At 42.9% G+C, this 20,125-nt stretch overlaps 1 protein-coding gene across 1 annotated transcript; it reads left to right on the top strand.

The window, feature by feature from the left end:
* Positions 1 to 15: 15 nt before the first annotated feature.
* On the top strand, positions 16 to 1,187 carry LOC307202721 (uncharacterized protein C11orf96 homolog). The gene has a single exon (XM_079952900.1). The coding sequence runs from the start codon at positions 165 to 167 to the stop codon at positions 549 to 551; it is 387 nt and encodes a 128-aa protein (XP_079809026.1). The 5' UTR covers positions 16 to 164; the 3' UTR covers positions 552 to 1,187.
* Positions 1,188 to 20,125: the final 18,938 nt, after the last annotated feature.

The following is a 20,125-nucleotide window of genomic DNA, read 5'->3' as shown; positions in this document are numbered from 1 at the left end:
GAGAGAGAGAGAGAGAGAGAGAAACGCCTCAAGGCAGCGAAGAATAAGGAGAAGCACAAAGCGAGACCCAAGCGCGAGGCGCTCTTCGGGGCGCTCGTTTTCTGGCGCGCGCGCTCTCTTTCTCGGCGTTCCCTTCTCTGCTGCTTTTTTCTTTCCCCCGCCCGATGGCTGCCGCCGCCGCCGCCGCCAAGCCCGCGGAGCTGATGGGCATCTGCTCGAGCTACCAGGCGGTGATGCCGCACTTCGTCTGCATCGCCGAGGAGTTCCCTCAGCCCAGCCGGCCGGCCAAGCTGCCTCGGGGCAAGCTGCGCAGACCCCGCCAGTCGCGCTTCAAGACGCAGCCAGTGACCTTCGACGAGATCCAGGAGGTGGAGGAGGAAGGGGTCTCCCCCATGGAGGAGGAGAAAGCCAAGAAGTCCTTCCTGCAGTCCCTCGAGTGCCTCCGGAGGAGCACCCAGAACCTCAGCCTGCAGCAGAGGGAGAAGAAGCTCAGCAGCTGCAGCCGCCTGAGGAACAGCCTGGACTCCAGCGACTCCGACTCCCCGCTCTGAGGGACCTGGGAGGGGGGCATGAGAAGCGGGCAGGGCAGGACGGGACACCCGCCGCCCCTCTCTGGCCCCGCGCTCCATAAGGAAGCGAAACTGGGAGGAACTCCGCAGAGTCTATTTTCTAAAGCCGAAAGGGACGGTTTCTGGTTGTTTGGCTTTTCCCTCGCCGGGAACGGACTCCCCCGCCTTGTTTTGCCTCCTACAGTCCATCCAAACAAGACAAGAGACTTTGGGAAGAGCGTGCGAGTCGCCACCTCCTCGTTTCCTTTCCCTTCTTTTCTTTAAAACTCTGATAAAGATCCGGTGTGAATGTAGTAGATGCCCAGGGCAGATCGCAAGTGAGGTCAAAATCTTTTTAAAGAAAGTGCTTGTATGTATGCTTCTACCTTGACTGAGTTTTTCTCTCTCTCCTGCCCCCACCCCCCTTTTTTTAGAAAACGAAGGGGAAATAAATAAAAAATGCACATCTTTTTCTAACTGTTTAAAAAAAATGAGATGCTTTATGGATGCAATCCGCTGCTGGACTTTATATTTATTTTTGCATTTAAACTCTGGACCGCATTAACTTAAAATGTTTATACCTGAATGTCTGTAATTATTTCCACAGAAGAGAAATAAAACTGATATATTTGCACAATGCACCTGGGACTGATTGATAATTGCATTTGATCTTTATGCATCGTAATAATATTTATAGACATGCCCCTCATAAATTATCATGGTTGTATACACCACAATATGTAAGTAAATGCTGTTTTTTATCTTCTGAAGAAGCAACACACAGAAAGCTGTGTATTTACTACAGTGCTTTAAAATGAAGGAATGATTAATATACTGTAGATATAATAAGTTGAGAGTTGGAATGGAGTTAAAAAAACAACAACATCCTGCAATGTAATGTTGCAGAGTGACTCTGATAACAACTTTAAGTGGTGAGTTCTTGATGTTGAGATTAGTTTATTGACCGATGCCTGATAGCAGTTTTCTCTTCTGGGAACCCAAAAGGGTTGTGAAGTTTTGAAACTCGATACAGTGCTGCAGTTCTTGTTATGCAAGACAGGAGGTTTGGGGAGGGATGCCTGCACTCTAGGAAGAGGCATTAATTTGCTTTCCATCCTAGTAAAAAGTAAGAAATTGCCTATATTTCTCTTTTCCTCTGCTCCCTTCAATCATGCATGTGCAGTTTTTCTCCCTTTCATTTTAAACTACTGCATCTGTGCTTCTAAAAGTGCTGAGACCCGTAAGAACTGCTGCTCCCAGTTTCTTAAGCATCAGAATACTAATGTCTGTTCTCCCTTCAACGCATACTTCTAACCATCTGTCAGCAAAGTGCTGCACTATGTCAGCCTTTCATTTCGTCAGATATGCTCCTGGAGTCCTGACACTATATTTTGGAATTTTTCTAATAGCCCAAGGGAACGTTCATGTAAAGGCCTCTCTCTTTCTCCAGAAGTCCGTTGTTATGAATGAGACTGGTCCTTAACTCTGCTTGTTTGGATTTGGGGAGGGGGCCGAGAGGCGGGGGGGATCCTCAAAACACAAGTTTCTGAGAAAAGATAAAAGTGGGAGCTGGTGCCAGAAATCTCCCAGGAATAAGAGGCACTAGCAGAGATGAAGAGTGTAGTGTCAGCTAAGAGGTGATGCTGCAGAACAGAATGCACTTAAGAGCCGAGATGTGAATAGCACTAAATACCGCAGAATAGGACAAAAGCAAGATATATAGGAAGCCAAGAGTTTATGGGTTATAGGACAAATGTTTCTAGTCTGGATTACAGCGTGTCAGCAGAGCAGCATTTTTCACTTTACCAAAACAAACAAACAAACAAAATGAAATGCAAGAAACTTTTTAGAGTTCATCATGCAGAAAAATCCATTAATAATCAGACAGGCAAGGAAGTGAGATGGATTCCCCATCAGTTTCTGTAATAAAAACCCTCTGAAATCACCATCAGTATTTTGTTTCAGATGCTGGTTTAAGAGTCTTCTGTTTAGAAGGCCTTGCTGATATGTATAGCTTACGCATGGGTTATTATGTATCATTGTCCAGAGGTTGACTAGGTATTTTATGCTGTTTTATGAATGCGTTAGGTTTACCACCTAGATACTGTGCTTATTCTACAGCAAAAGCCTATAAAAAAGCCAGAAAAGGAAATGTGTAAGCGAGCCAGATGTTCCTCTTACCATAGAAGACAAACTAAACTATCTTCTTAATATGCACATATGTACACACTCATAATCTGTACATCCTGAATGCAGAAATATCACGGTAACTTGAAAGCTAACCATCCTAAATGCAAGCATGCTCCACTTCCAAGTTAATTTAAAAAGAAATAATTGTTTAAAAGTCATCTGCATTTCTTCTCAGATATTTCCAGCATTACTTGTGATCTGGAAATCCCACTGTGAGGCCGTTTGGAGACTCAAAACTGCCCCTTTGTCCATAGCTTTTAAGTAACCCTACAGCAGGGCAATGCTCACTTAAAGCATTTTGTGACTCTAGTAGGATTCAAGCTACTGCATCCTTGGATGACTCAAGCAATGTGGCTCTGCAGGTTTGTGTTAAGGGTTTAGGTAAAAAAAAAATCTGTTAAAAGGTAGAGTCGGTGAGAAAGAATCTCAGGCTGCCGATAAAACTTCTCTTGGAGCTCTCTATTCTACACAAGCGGGCATTAAGGAGGCTGTTTACCTGTATGCTTCCCATGGCTGTGTTTGTAGCTGGGATGCCATCAGAAATGGGCAGGCGATGCTGCACTGCCAGACTGCAGACAGCAACACAGCGGTAGGCAGCAACAGCATCTGCAGGAAAAGGATTTGCATTGGCTTTATACTTCCAAGAACTCCATTTGGAAATCTAGTCAGGAGCAGATCAGCAGGGGAGAGAAGGAGGGAGGGAGAGAATATTATAAAGGCTTCATTATTCCGATTAGAATATTTCAGAATAAAAACAAGGTTGTTGTTTAGTGGCAAATGCTAACTTATTTAATTGCATGCAGATGTAATTGCTTTATTTATTTATTTTTAAAGAAGAGGTGTCCTGGTATTAAAAGCAACACAGCCAGCTGGTTTAAGATGGAGAAGGGGTTGTCTCCCTTAAAATGATGGTCTAACAAGTTTGTCATGTGTCCCATTCTGAAAGATGCTGTGTTAATGAGTATCTGCATGGGGGGGGGGAGTTTTGGTAGGCACAACATCTCCCATTAACACAGCCTTAAGATGAAAGAGATTTCAGCAGCTTAACTTTCCCTTGGAATGAAGCTACCCATAGTTAAGATGTAGAGAGCCTGCTAGGCTAAGAAGTCCATGATCCCTTGAAGTGGGAAAGCAGGGCAACTTTTTAAGGTAGCCCCCCCCAAATAAATCTTTATTTAGAAAGATTTATAGACTGCTTAATCACAAAGCTGTGAGCAGTGCACATTCCAAAATTCTAGATAAAGCACAGGTAAAAGCCACAAGTTAAACCCAGAGACTAATACCAAAACAGTCACCATGGTGTGAGCATGGAGGGGTTATGTAGCTTTCATCAGAGATGACATAAGAATTACCCAGATGGGCTTCCTAGTGGGAATTGCATTTTACCAGTGATCATATTTTTCTAAAAACTCACAAACAGAAGAGCATCTTTGGGGAGAAGCCATTTAAAATCTGTGCAAACAAACAAGGAAGAGCTGGGCATTCAGCTCAACAAACTTTCTGGATATGGCCTGTCTAGACAGTTTATTGAACACCGTTCATTGCTTGGCAGGCAGTTTGACGTTCCTGCGATAGGAATGCAATCGCCCATCTTAATCCCAAAAGTTCTATCATGCAGCATTATGCCTTAATATACAAAGGATTCTAGCAGGTATGTGGGGAAGTAATATCATTCCTGTTACTTTGCAAAGAAAAGAAAGAAACCGATGAATAAATGCACTGTGTATTATGAGTTAAATCAATTGTTCAGCATAGTTCTTTAGTATCAGTTCTGATTGTTGCTCTCTGGGTGGCATTCATGAACACCAAAGCAGGCAGTTCATCACATTGTTATGGTATTTACTGATGAAGTACAGAGGAAAAATCCTCCCTCCTCAGCAGTAGGAATCTGCCTTGGTCTTTCTAGCTGAGGCAGCACATATAGCTCAGTTGGTAGTGCATGAGACTCTTAATATCAGGGTCATGGGTTTGAGCACCATGCTGGGCAAAAGATTGCTGCATTGCAGGGGGTTGGACTAGATAATCCTCGTGGTCCCTTCCAACTCTACAATCTATACTGATTGGCAGTAGCTCTCCAGGGTTTTGGACATGAGATTTCTCCAGCCCTATTTGGAGACCCTGGGGAATGGACGTGGGGCCTTCTGCAAGGACAGTGGGAGTCGTGCCACTGAGCTAGTTCCCGTCTAGTGCCATGCTTTCTTAGTCTTCCCTTAAGCCAGGCGGTTAACTGGCTACAATTGTCCAGATTCTTCATGTTTAAAAGAAATAACTGCACTCATCAAACTTGTTTGTCTATTTCTTCCTCTAATTCATTTACTGCTGATATTTGTGCCCATTTTCTAAATGCTACCATGGAGGGAGGGGATACAAACAGATAGAAATATTTAATAGTATACAACAGAATGCAAACTTGTAATGAAATTAAAAGTAGGTGGAAGCTGGATAGCAGATCTGAAATGTCCTGCTTCCTAAGAGAGGAGATCTACCTTTGCTGCTTTTTCCTCCCTCCTCAGCTCTCCCTCCCACTTTTTTGTTTTGTCTCTTAGATTATAAACCTGAGTACAGAGGTCATTTTGATTGGTATTGTTCTGTAAGTTGTTGTGAGAGCCTGTTTAGTTGAAGAGCAGGGAAAAATTGCCTTCATGGCAAGGATTGAACCAGAGATTTTCTGCATGCAAAGCAGATGCTCTACCACTGAGCTATGATCCCTAGGAGAAACACTTTGATATGCTAATCTGATCAGGAATATTAGCACATTTGTACTGGGAAAGCATGCTGATACCTGTATATACCCCTGGCAATTGGACTTGCTGGCTGAGACTGATAGGAGTTGGGAGTCTTACCAGTTCACAACTGGTGCCATTAGGCATCAGCAGAGCAATGAGGATTTTCATATACAATTCAGTCCTTGATCTCAAATGTCAAAATGAGCATTGACCCTCCCTCTCAGACAAATCATACCCACAAGAGGCTCCATTACACAAGTTTCTTAGAGATTATTTAAATACTCAAAGTGGATGAGAAGTTTAACTTAATTGTGGGTGCTGTGTATGGGAATATTGGTATAAATTCACTTAGTGTAATCATATTACAGATTTATACCCACATGCCTTTGTTTTCCATGCTCTCCCTTCTCATTGTTCATCTTCCAAGTAAAAGTTTCACTTGAAAGCTTTTTGAAGGGATCTGTTTTATGTCAACTCTTAAAATACCCTAAATACAGATACAGTAGTACCTTGGGTTACAGACACTTCAGGTTACAGACACTTCAGGTTACAGACTCCACTAACCCAGAAATAGTACCTCAGGTTAAGAACTTTGCTTTACGATAAGAACAGAAATCGCGCGGTGGCAGCGGTAGGCCCTATTAGCTAAAGTGGTGCTTCAGGTTAAGAACAGTTTCAGGTTAAGAATGGACCTCCGGAATGAATTAAGTTCTTAACCATGTAGTACTATAAGAATTAATATGCAGCTCCAGAGCAATCTTTGGCTTCGTTATGGACACTGAAATGATCCATACTTCTTGGCCTAGTCTGTAGTTTGAAGTTGTTTTCTACTCACAGTTCCGAGGCATTACAGTTCAGTAAAGGTAAAGGGACCCCTGACCATTAGGTCCAGTCATGACCGACTCTGGGGTTGCGGCGCTCATCTCGCTTTATTGGCCGAGGGAGCCGGCGTACAGCTTCCGGGTCATGTGGCCAGCATGACTAAGCCGCTTTTGGTGAACCAGAGCAGCGCACGGAAATGTCGTTTACCTTCCCACCGGAGCGGTACCTATTTATCTACTTGCACTTTGACATGCTTTCAAACTGCTAGGTTGGCAGGAGCAGGGACCGAACAACGGGAGCTCACTCTGTCACAGGGATTCGAACCGCCGACCTTCTGATCTGTAAGTCCTAGGCTCTGTGTTTTAACCCACAGCGCCACCCGCATCCCCTACAGTTCAGTAGTAAATAGTAAATAGTAAAATCCATGGCTGATGAAAGCTAGCTGCCAGGGGCATGACTGAATGAGTTCAGGCTGTGGTGATGCAGCTGCAGGCATTCCTGGGGGAAACTGATAATTAAGATCCATTTTTTTCACATTACAGCAGCTTCCTTATGAAGGTTACTAGGGCTGGAGGTTGGGGCAACTCAGGTGAAACAAGCATCCTCTAATGGCAACTGCAGAGTCTCTCACCCCTCACCCAAATGCAGGCTTCACACTGGATTCAAAGAAAATTAAGATCTTCCTAGATAATGCATTATTTTCAGTTGGGTGGTTATCATCTCTCTCTCCCCCCCCCCCCCCAATATTTGTATTTTGGAGGCTTAGGTTATTTGTTCGTACTTAAAACCTGTGTAGAAAGGTTCCTTTCTTGAGAGGGAAGTGAAAAAGGAGAGAGTGGAGGAGGAAAGGGAGGTGATAGCACGACATGCTTGCAAAACGATTCTCGGGTTACTGAAAATGGCTCAGAGGATGTTATTTATTTGCCTATTACTGTTGATACTGGGTCCTGGCAATTGTGCTGCTGAAAACTTTACGAGGTCCTAACTCAACTCCTCATAATCCTCCAGGAGGGCTGCACAGGAACAAGCAGCATGATGATGTTCCTTGGCACAATTCTAGAGACATTCAATAATAAGAGAACACAATTTCTTCATACTTAAAGAAAAAGAAAGAAAAGAAACAGCCACTGCTGAGTGATTTTGCTGCTCAATTTTTAAAGCTGCTGCACTCTGAAGTATGCCAAGTCATGGGCAGCCTCTACCTCATCCTGTCCTTTTTAACTGTTCCTGTGTGGCATTGGTGTCATTATATTAACTATACACACATAGAGCTGAGGGCAGAAATATCTGTATAACATTGTTACACCAGCATATAAACTTGCCATCAAAGAGGGAACTACAGAGGCTAGATGAAATGTTTACAAACCTAGGCTATAACATTTGAGACCAATTAGGCAGGTATTTGTTATAGTTAACAGGAAATCAATAAGACTTTTATCTTTTGGTAAATAAAATCAGTAAGGTAAAGGTAAAGGTACCCCTGCCCGTACGGGCCAGTCCTGACCGACTCTAGGGTTGCGCGCTCATCTCGCTCAAGAAGCCGGGAGCCGGCGCCATCCGAAGACACTTCCGGGTCACGTGGCTAGCGTGACAAAGCTGCTCTGGCGAGCCTGCACCAGCGCAGCACACGGAAACGCCGTTTACCTTCCCGCTATAAAGCGGTACCTATTTATCTACTTGCACTTAGGGGTGCTTTCGAACTGCTAGGTGGGCAGGAGCTGGGACCGAAAGACGGGAGCTCACCCCGCCGCGGGGATTCAAACCGCCGACCTTACGATCAGCAAGTCCTAGGCACTAAGGTTTCACCCACAGCGCCACCCGCAGTACTGGCAAGCTATTTAGTACTGGCAAGCTATTCTTTAAAACCACATAAGTTCAAGGAACCAAACTGGGAACCAAAGCTATAAACTGACCTGTGTTTAGTAAAGGTCTTGTGAATCAAGAGTCCTGCCAGAACAGTATTGCTGGGTCAGAATTTTTTTAAAGTGGATGGTGAAAAATTAAGGTTGAGAAGAAAAATTGGCATTTGAATAATAAAAGAGCCATCCTGTGAATACAGCTGCAAATTATATAGTGTTGTGTCATTTAAAAACTGTGGCCTAAACCTTAGAGAGAACTTAAAACCAATGTACTCTTAGTGGTGGCTTATTTACAAGGGTACAAATAAGGATGTATGATTAAGGCACAGAATACAGTACAGTACTGTTTAAATAGCCATGATTGAGTTGCTGCCCTTCTGCATCTTTCAGCTTCGCAAACCTTTCATTCAGAGAGGAAAAGAATACCCACTCTTTCTCTCTTACCTCATAGGTGAATTTTCCCAACCTTCCCTTGGTTTTAAAGTCTTCCACTGAGGTGTTGAGTGGCCGCTGATTTGACAGGGCCTGAAAGGACACCCATAGCCTTTCGCTGAGAGTTTTTTTGCCCCCCTCTCTCTCAGTTGATAGCAGGGGATTGTTAGGTGTCTTCTACATAGGAACTGTCGCAGCTTGGGTGAAATGGCATTGGGCGGGATCCAAACGTAAGGGGAACCCTCTTGAAGGGCCTTGTAGAGGTGCCTGGGCTCCTGCCCTGAACTTGGAGTGGACTGGGCCTGGTGCAACTCATCTCGGGTTAGCAACAGGATTCCAGTCACATGGTTTGCACCACGTTGGGTCTTTGTGCCCTGGTCAACTCCCATGGCTTTCCCCAGTTGGTATGGCATATCAGGCTTCAGACAGGAAGTACTGGAGGTTAGTGGACCCTGACTCAATGCCATGGCAACCCTGCTTTCCTCACTGTAGCCAGTAAAAGGTTGTGACCTATTTTCACTCACACCCATGTCCTGAGTATTGTGTTATCTCTTTACTTGGCCTGGGGAATACAACCACAATGTGCCTGCCTTGCTGATCAGAATACAGAGAGTTGACGGGGGGAAACAGAATCAGTTCCATTTCCAAATGTGAAGGCCTTGTGAACGTAGAAGTGGGCACAATTTCAGACATGCACTCAGTTCAGCTCCCAGTTTCAATTCTTGGCATCTCTAGTTAAAAGGGGTCAGGGAGCAGGTGATGGGAAAGGCTCTGGAAAACTAGTGGCCGAGTAGAGCATACTGGAGTAGATGGAACAACTAGTCTTATCTTGTAGAAGGAAGCTTCCGATAGTCCTATAAGGTCCAGTCACCCTGTTTACATGTATAATGCACAGAAAACTATGTAGCTAGACAGCTATTTACAATTTATGTGCAGCCTGTGTATTTTGCCATTGAAACACAGGTATACATATTTTTAATCCAGGGTAATGCTGGCTCTGAGGACACAGCTTGTCTTTAATTTCTGAAAACTAGCATTCTTGGCAATGCTAATAAGAAGCTATTGTGCAACCCTATAAAACACAGGATCCTGAAATTGCACAAGCACAAAAGGAAAAGGTAAGAGAGCTTGTGATGGTATGTGCACTGAATGAATAACCCTTCCCCAGTTAATTGAAAAGTGTGTTGTTCAAAATAGAGACCTTGAATAAGCTGCTCTGCAATCAAATCAAGTTTGTTTAACAGGTGCATTGCAAAAAACACCTGCTGCCCTGAATAGTGCACTGCATGGGGAACCTGTGGACTGAAACTTTTTTTAAAAAAATCATGCTTAGGTTTCATCAGTATGGGATATGGGGGCAAGGCCAAGAGTAAGATGTTCCAGCAGCATCAGACCCAAGATAAAAGGCAATTCTGTAGTGGCTAGATTAACATTTTTAAGCTTCTTTACCTAATATTTTGTGTTTAAACTAACATTATTTGAAACTAAACCACACACACTAAACATTTGTTTCTTAACTGGTTTGATCTTCCCTACAAAAATTATCACGAAATATGCTACCAGGAGTTAAGATTGACTATGCTCAGTTGGTACAGAATGCAGACTGTTGTGAGGGGAGCAGAAAACTGAGGGGAATGTGATGGAGTATCTTAGGGAAGGGCATGGCTGGCTGACTTTCTGAAGTACTGCACACTGCAGCAGGGAACCCCCACAACCTAGCACAGTAAAAGGTAAAGGTAAAGGGATTCCTGACCGTTAGGTCCAGTCACGGATGACTCTGGGGTTGCAGCAGTAAACTGGCCGAGGGAGACGGCGTTTGTCTGCAGACAGTTTTTCTAGGTCATGAGGCCAGCATGACTAAGCCGCTTCTGGTGAACCAGAGCAGCGCACGGAAACGCTGTTTACTTTCCCGCAGGAGTGGTACCTATTTATCTACTTGTACTTGTTGTGCTTTCGAACTGCTAGGTTGGCAGAAGCAGGGACCGAGCAACGGGAGCTCACCCCATTGTAGGATTTTGAACCACTGATATTCTGATTGGCAAGCCATAGGCTCTGTGGTTTAGACCACACCGCCACCCGCGTCCCAGTGGGAAAGCTAAAAATAAAGCAAAACACAGTTCCCATGAGAGAAGTTTCTTCACAGCTTTTGGGAGGAGGCTTTTAACTGCCAATTGTTAAAAAAAGCAGGCATATAAATATTGATGGCTATCGGGCAATGCCCAATATGCTCTGAGCACAGATTACTCATCCCCTGGCTCTTGCTATGCTCTCTGACTTGCCAGAAGTCTGCACCAGATGTGCCTGCCTGTTTGTCAGAAGATAACGAAGAAAGAGCTTGATCATAACGTACGATCAGAAGTGCTGTCAGAAGCATTTTTTTTTAAAAAAATCACATTTGTGACAGAAAGAATACACTACTGCGTTGTGTGAATTTAAGCTGAGATTTCAGAGTCGACAGATGCTGGTTTCTTAACCAATTTTTGGTTTGGGGGCATGATTTTAAAGGCAACCACCAGGTTGTTGAGGCAGAATCAAGAGATGTGCATTAGCAGCAGTGCATACCATCCTTTCATAAAAGACATGGGCGTAGTCAAGGGGAGGCAGGGGGGACAACTGCCCCCCCATCAAGTAAAACAATAGAAATAACTAACTGGCCAATCACATCGGTTCTGCCCCCCAAACAAAAGTCCTGTACCCCCTAACAAAGTACTGCACCCCCTAACAAAGTCCTGCACCCCTAACAAAAATCCTGGCTATGGCTGGTGGGCTGCACTGTTTTTCGTTGCCTCAGCCCAGCTCCGTTTTACTGTTCTTTAGCAAACACAACCTTTTTGTTCTACACAAAGAAGTTGTTCCACGATGCCAGTGACTTTCCAGATTAACAAGTAGGCTTTAAAAATACGTAATTAAAGGTTAAGGTGTGAACTGATGGTTGATCCTGTAGTTTGCATAGCATCTATCCACCTGGTGGGCACAATCATAATTAATACTAATCCTGATATAAGGTACCTAACAGGCTTGCCATTACTGAGCTCTCCTGGAGAGAATGCTACATTCATAGAATTGTTGTTCAGCTAAATGAGAAACAGGACTGAAAAGAACATCCCACAGGAAAAGGTGAAATTCTTATTAATGCTGCTATTTAGTGTTCAGTTACTTAACACGAATGTGTGTGTGTTTACTAAAGTGTTTATTGAAAAGCAAGTCACGGTGCAATCGAAAACATACTGCCTAAGAACTTGTTTTGCATAGTATTGTATTCTTTTGCCAGCCTTTGCCAACCTGATGCCCTCCAGGTGTTTTGGACTAAAATTCCATTCAGCCCCTGCACCAGATCGGTAAAGGCTGGTTTTGCACTCCCCACTTCATGGAGTAATTGGGAGTGTCATAGGCTGCCTTTGATGGGTTCTGTTTCCTTTCAAGGAGACAGTTCTGGCGCCTTACAGTGTTTTCGTAACATCTGTGTATTTCCAAATCCATAAATTGAACAGAAGGGATTAAGCAGGCACCGTCACAGGCAGTGCTAGTCTTTAAAGCAGCATCAAGCCTCATAAAGCAACAGCACACTTTTGGTGCCCCTCCACCAACCCCAAGTCACCTCAACGCCAGCTGGCTCCAAAAACCTAGACATCTGACTGCTTTGCTGGCTACATGCAAAGACACTTTCCGTGGTTTATAGTAACCAATATCCACACTTACCTTTGCTCTGCACTTTCCAGGCAGAGTTCCACACCTCGATGTTCCATGTCCGAGCATTTTACTTTATTTTGTCCCAAGCTTTGCCCATGAAAACCCACTCTTTAAAGCTGAATTGGAGCAAACATTAATTGGAGTTTTCCACGGATTGAAGTTTGTTCTTACTGAGCTTTAAAGAGCGGGTTTTCATGGGGAAAGCTCGAAAGTAAAAAGAGGAAAATAAAGGCACTTGGACACAGAGCTTTAAATTGCAGACTGTGCCTGGAAAGAGGGGAGGAAATGTAAGTGTGTGGATAAGCCCCTAGTCAATCTATATTGAAGTATAATGGGGTGAGCATTGTTGATGGCATTGGAGAAAGATAACAGTACCACTGATCTACTGAGAATTGAGCTCTGATCTGTTTGAGCTCCAGTTTCATCCAAAGGATGCGGCTCGGACAGTTGCTTCAAATCCTGCTTTTGGTGACAACCGCTAAGTTGGTCTCATACCCAGGTATGAATGACACAAATGGTAGGCAGCATCAGTTGGAAGTATACGCCTGCAGGTCAGGACTGAAGTATGGTACATCATCAAGGATGAGTCAGGGTGAGGTTCATGGATGAGATTACTTGGTGTGGGAGTTAGATATTCATATAGCCATAATCACTTCATCCTGAACCACTTTCCCAAATACTAAATACATCATAGGTCTTATATTCAGGTATTGTCTTTTTTCACTCTTGAATTTTAAAGGTGTGGCTTATATTCAGGTGCAGCTTATATTCGGGCCAATTTGGTATATCTGAATTTGCAAAATTACAGAATATCCAAGTCCTGAATGTCTGGTCCTGAATTCCAGGTGACAGGAGAAAAACAATGTTGAGGCTACTGTCAATCTGGAAAATCAGTTGAGGGCTGTAGGTGGAAAAGTGCATATTCCAGGGACAAACCTGAAATTAAGCACCAATATCTCAGGTAAGTTTGGATAAGTGTCTGAAATACCCATTTAAAACAGCATTATAACATTTTTTGTATTCTGATTAAAGAACATTCAGTTGAGGTTTCTTCCAAGTTTTCACAGTCATTGATCTGCTACTGAAAGTATTCTATATATTTTACTATGCAGAAAAGTGAATCTTTATTTTCTGCTGGGTTGTTTTTGAGCTGATAGCTTACTCAGCTGGGGGGGCGGTGGTGGTGGAAAACCACATTCCACGTGAAGCATTCGGTTTTCTTCCCATTACATTTTTTTTGGTGTCCATCACTGAACATTATCCAGGCGTAACCCAGCATTAAGCTCTCAAGTGAGCACCACTGAAAGCTGTAACTCTGCCTGATGATGGTTCCAGTGGCCTGCTTCCCCCTCCACTCTGTGCATTGCCTGATTTATAGTTTAGAAACAAAATAATCCTTGCTTTCACAATCCCAGAAGACTCACATTTTCAATTTGGCTGCTACGCTTTTTACTTGATGCACTCAAGAGCAGGATGCTGGGTTTGTTGGGTTCAAGTATTTCACATTTGAAAGCAGACATTGCTATTTAATCCCTCCTGCCCTGGTGAAAAAGATTAGAAATAAGCTCTCTAAGGTGGGCACTGGAGCTCTTGGGCACCATTACTGCAATTCAGCAGATGGTTGTGCTAAATGTTGTAACCACAGGAACCAGTCTGCCTAAATCAAAATATCTGGGAAACACACTTTAAGCTCCCTATCTGGATCCCCCATTCTGCCCAATTTTCACTGTAATGCTTCTGGTCCAACAACAGGCACCAAGAATGAGTAGTTTTATAAAAGGTGCTTTATTAAAAGGAGCCTCTAAGACCCTTTGCTAGAAGTGAAACTCAAGGCCTTAGGAACTGACCAGGCCATGTGACTCCAGGGCAAGTCCTCAAATTGCGAAGTCAACAAATTACAAGCTATATCATTACATTCACTATATTCCATAACAGCAGATGTGGGAAACCTTTGGCCATCTGGACATTGCTACACTACAGTTCCCATCAGCCTCAGCAAACATAGTTAACACCAAGGGATTATAGGAGTTGTGGTTCAGTAACTTCTGAAGCCGAAGTTTCCCTCCTGCTGTGTTAGAGCATAGGCCGTTTTCACCTAGTACATTCCATAAATTATGAACCTTGAACTGAGAGAAATGGGGAAGTTGCTTGCTTCCATTTCTGGGGTGTATAATAAGCCCTAGAACTAATTTGGGAAAGTGTATTATATGGGGAGGTCATTGAGAGTCCATTTCCTTTTCTTAATGATTACATTTCCATAAGTAAATATTATCAACTTCCAACAAAAAACATGATCCTATATTGTAACGGATTCGCTCCCCTGCATTTCCCCAACAATCCATACAGCCATTATACAGCCAGTGTGAGCCAAAGAATAGAAAGAACTGTCAATAAGTGGATTCAGGTCACTCTATTGCCACATTCTTCTCTATATCTTGCCCTAAGTTTCAAGTATGTAAAAAAAAAAAAAAAATAGTGAACATGACCTGGCTTGCAAGATTGTTATAAGAGTAAAGATTTTAAAGCACTTTGCCAATGTTTAAAAGTTCTATATAATATATGTCTTCTTAGAAGTGATCCATAGTTAAATGAAAATACTAAGAAATACACCAAGATGCAATACCAGCCCCCACCATAAGGTGGTGGATAATTCTTAAAATTACTTACTTACCGGTATATATCATCCACTGGATGGAGTCCAACGAAGTAAATCAAAGTTATAGGCTACTGGGACAAACATTAAAGCGACAAACATTAAAACAGATACAAAAAATAAGGAGCAAAGGGACATTGGTTACAGGCAATTACAAAGCGCTACAGGAGACATACAATTCCTTTTGCTGAAATAAAAAGATCGGGGCAGTAGTAGCCTGGATTTGCAGAAGAAGCCTGTTTTGAAGAAGGATGAAAAACGATAGGGGAGTGAGATGGTGGCATTGCAATATGAGTTACAAGAGCTCCTGGGTCAAAAGGTAGGGTTATAACCTGTTGGGGCAAAGGATACAGGATGGACATGCAGCATGAAATAAATTCTGAAAGAGTGGTTGAGCCAGGCCAAGAAGAATCTGGTGCATAAGAAGTTTACAAAAGAGATATTTGCTTTTGATGCAAAGCAGAAGGAGGATGCAAACTAAGAGCAGGCCTGGTTAAAAAAGAAGTAAATATGCATGTAATCCTTACCCACCCCCGGCAAAAAACAACAACCTGTATTTGACATTAGAAGCAGCATGTTAAGATACTATATCTCTAAGATTTCAAGGGAAAAAACGAATTCACTTGCAGTGGATAGCACATATTGATAACTTAAAAACAAATAAACAAACACTTAAACATAATGACAAACAACATTCAGATAATTGTAGCAGTTATATTATTGTTAAAGTTATATCTTTTTATTTTTACTGGCAGTGATTCACTTGTGAGATTATCCAGTGGCATTTCTGTCACAAGATTTCGTTTTAGAAAGAAAACAGAGAAAGATGGCAGTCTTTTGACGGCGGCATCGTTGATATTCTATCTAGTTCCATTGGAAGTTTATCCAAAATAGTGTAGTATTTTTCCAGTCTGAATTTGTCCTTCCCTGTTGGCTTGCTGTCACTTTTTCCACTTGGGAAAACAGATTTGTGTCCCTATGCTCTTTATCTTTCATCGGAATATGTGGCTTCCACTTGATGACTCATTCTTATTTATTGTTTTTTTTTCTGTTCTTCCATTTCTTCAGAGTTGTTCCACATGTCAAGGACAAAAAAAGTGACTTTTTCCTTGACATAACATCAAGGTCTGCTTTTTTGCAGGACTTTGTTGACAAAGTAAAATCTGTGAAGGACTTTATGCCAGAATATTGCCATAAAATATACTTCAAATGTTTTCAGGGCTTTGTTCGGTTTTTTTAACCAAAGGGTTTGCTTCTAAAGGCCATTTCTAAAGGCACCTCGCAAGCTGCCCTCAATTCCAGGGCCAGTGGAGTTGCTAGATTTCCCAGCTGGCCACTTCACAGGCAGTTTAGCTCACCAATAATCTAAATTTGAATGGCCCAATTATTATTATTTTTTATGTATTTTTATTAAAGATTTTCTTGGTTTACAAAAGTATGTGCAATGTCTCTCTCTCTCTCTCTCCCCCCCCCCCAGTAACATTTTTTACAGGTCAGTTTCATTTGTTGAGACATTAGGGTCAGTGGGGGCAGAGCCTGGTCAGCAGACCTGAGCGTGAATGTTATCACTCCAGTCTGTCAGGCAAGTTTAAATGCCGGCTGTGCCTAACGCTCACATTGCAGTCAGTCGAAGGACAAAGAAAGTTTGCTTCTAACTTCCTTTGTATTCATTGACAATATTTATTAAGGTTTCCAAAATACAGTCGTAGTAGACAATGGTTTGTGTAGCAACTTCTCTGCAGGACCATCTTGTTTGTGACAAATTTTTCAATGTTATCTTTGGCATATTATTATTATTATACCAGTGATCAATAGCTGGGGTTGTTTTCTGCAGCTACTAGCTGGGGTGTGAAATTCAGGAGGCAAGTGGTATGTGCAAGGAAACTCCTTGTGTCTTAGAATGAGAGCTTACTGCCTGTGACTTTATTTAAGAGCTGACAGCTCTCTGTACAGTTTGTCTTAAGAGACCTGCTCATAAACCATCAGTTCAGCATCAGATTCCTGCTAAAAGACAACCAAAAAAGGATAAAAGACATGAATCTTCTGCTGTATGGTTATAAATATGGTGGAGAACAGAAAGAAAATAAGGAAAAGAAGTGGCATTCTTCATGTATGCAGAAGGTATGTTCAGTCCTTGGCATCTTCAGGTAAAGCTAGAAAAGTACCCTGGAGAGCCCCTACCAGTCAGTGTGGACAGCAGAAAGCTAGGTGGACCAATGGTCTCAGTATAAAACTGCTTCCTATATCTAACCTTTCCTCCTAGGAACTCAAGATAGTGTATATACTTCCTCCTCCTCCATTTTAGTCTTGCAACAACCCTATGAGGTAGGTTAGGCTAGAAAAGACCGCACCTGATCAACTGCAGGCAGATTGTGCAGGCCATTTTGAGTTATATCACATAAATAGTCAGACTTGGTTGAAGACAGCTTCCCATGTTGCAATGAACAATTTTAAAAGGTAAATGTTAAAGTGTAGGTGGATTCCCACGAGGCAAGACACAGTGATAACAGCAAGAACCTTTATTGAACTAACATAACTGGACAACAGGGGCAAAGCAACTGCTTATATACATTTCTGGAGGCCTGGGCCACTCCCACTCCCAACATGATTGGATGTCTAAACTTCCAAGCTGCGAATAATGACTCAGAGTTTAAGGGCCAATAGAGTTTAAGTGCCAAATCCTGAAATGTTCTGTGATTGGATATCATGTATCGAATCAGAACACAGGGGCTCAGAATCCTTAGTCCAGACTCAAGCTCAGGCAAACACAGATCACTGAATACATAACATCTCCCTCTAAGTCAGTTTAAAGAAAATGATAAGCAATGTTAAATTGACATACAACTACACAGATTGAAAGCTTACCTTTCCAATGGTTGTAGGCTATTTTCACCACTTGGGTGCACATTTATAAGCATGCGTAAGTATGGAAGAGCTACAGGGTAATATCATGGTGGTTTCCCTATGAAAAAATATTGTACCAAGTTACTCATATTCAAATTACTAGCATCACTCAATTTTGTGATGAGTCACTCACCATTGACCACCTGAGGCAAATAACCCAAAATGGGAACCAAGGCAACATTAACAGAAGGAACGCATATACCATAACTGGTGACTCACCACACGGTGACTGATGTGAGCAGTGTGTGTGTGCAAACTCACCATTAGGTTATTCACTTGTATTTATATTCATGAGTCATTATGTTGTGGCTGAGGCCTGATTCACACAGTCAAGTTTTGTGACATGAAGTCAGTACAAAGTGCTTATCGTTTCAAGTTATTTCATTCATGTTGACACCTTATGTCTGTGTGTGAGACACATACTCCAATGCAATTCTAGACCACAATGCACCTTGCCATATGCTGAAATATCTTCAGAAAGTTGGATGAACCAACATGTGTATCTGGAGGGCCAGTTCAACAGGTTAAAAACACCACTGGAACAAAAGGGGGCATTTAATAAATGCCATATGCGTTTCCTGGCAGATATCTAACTTTGGCAACAATCTTGAGGAGCCAGTTGGTGGAGCAAAGGCATTTCCAACACAGAGGCAGAGAAGAGTGGCAGCATATGGGTCAGGGAGGTGTGGGGACTATCATGGATCAGTATGTGGCCACGGATGTTATCCCGATCTGTGGTGTGTATTCTTCATAATCTCAGTGACTGAGGTCAACTGATCTGTGGACTGAGGCAAGGGCTGGAGATAGAAGTGCAATAGGCAGACTTCTTCTATATGATTGTTCTACCAGAAATCCAAGTCCTTATTTGTCAATGCATGCCCCAGGGGCAAAGAGAGACGTTGTACGTATGATAGAAGTGGTTTCAACACACTCTTTCTAGCCCTTTTCAGAGATTGGGGGGAGTTAATTTAACATACAAGGATGGAGGTGGGGATATTGGGATGGCAGGTGTCTCCTTCCTATTTCTGTTCTTTACAAGATGCATAGGGAGCCCCCACATATACAGTGGGGGAGGCACTGCTGGCCATTGAAGCTGGGGGAGGGGGCTGCACTTGGCCCTCCCCCAACTCCTCACAGCATCTTGAAGATACAAGTGCAATGTCGGGATGTCAACGTCATGTTCCCCTCACAAGCTGGCACCTCTGACCAGATGCAAATGAGGACTGGCCTCTAGAACCTTTAAAAACTACACAGAATAAATTAGTGGTTAGGACAGGTTTTCATGCACCGATGAGAAAAACTGCATCACCTGAAATTCTCTCTTGCTCTCTAGCATCTCAACTAGTGATAATGGCCTCACAGACTTTTGGCCATGCCTGTGCCATGTTAGTGGGCCACGACTTCTTCCGCCACCATAAAAAACAGGACCCAACTTAATTTTTTTCCTGTTGATTCCGGGTAGTTTACGATTGCTAAAGATACAGCAGCTGGAGCAAAAGAAACATCCCTTTGCCAGAGTCTTGCTTGCTGAGTGCATAATAAGTTTTTCCTGCTCTGCTCCAAGCAATTTGTTTCTCAGTCAGGGCTGTAATAAAGACTCATGCTCTAGTTCTGGACAAACAGGAACACAAGAACATCGGGGAGGGGTGTGGGAGTTGATTTCCCTGTTTACTGTGTATTTTCCAAAAGTCAAGGCATGTTTGAACCATTTTGCAGCAGAGTCTGTGCGTCACCAGCTGTTACTTAAGCCCTGTAATAAAGGGGACAGGCAGGTGGCTTCCCCAAAGAAAAGGAGACAAGCGAGAGAAGATTTATAGGGACAAAGGAAGAGGGACAAGAAGCAGAGCCGGGAGAAAAGTAAGCTACAAAGGGAAACCAAAGTAAATGAGTCTGACGGGAAGAACTACATTATTGGGGAACAAATTGATTTCATCTTTGTCGTCAACAGAGGCCTTTTTGGGGTGAAGGGGACAGAATGCAAGGCCTTTAAAAAGTCTAAAGCAGGGCTGGCAGTCCTTTGACAGCTGTTTTTCTTTTGGGGGTAACACCTTCCTTCTGAAAAAAAACCCAAAACACTTTACTATGAGAAACGTCTTGCTCTGGGGTGATTAGGTCATGATGCCACAGTTGCCATTGCAACAGCTCTAGATGCAACCTTCTATCTGATTAAATTACTGAGTAAATTACTTGCTGCCCAGGGAACAAATTGTTCCTAAGCACCCTTATCAAACAGAGAGATACCCCAATGAACTCAGAAAACCATTGCTGAGGAACTATGGCACTGCACTGCACTTGCCTCAC

Source organism: Podarcis cretensis (assembly GCF_951804945.1).
Source record: "Podarcis cretensis genome assembly, chromosome: 1".
In the NCBI taxonomy this organism is placed as follows: Eukaryota; Metazoa; Chordata; class Lepidosauria; order Squamata; family Lacertidae; genus Podarcis; species Podarcis cretensis.
Note: the sequence above shows the minus strand (reverse complement) of the source record. Positions and strands in the feature narration are given on the sequence as shown.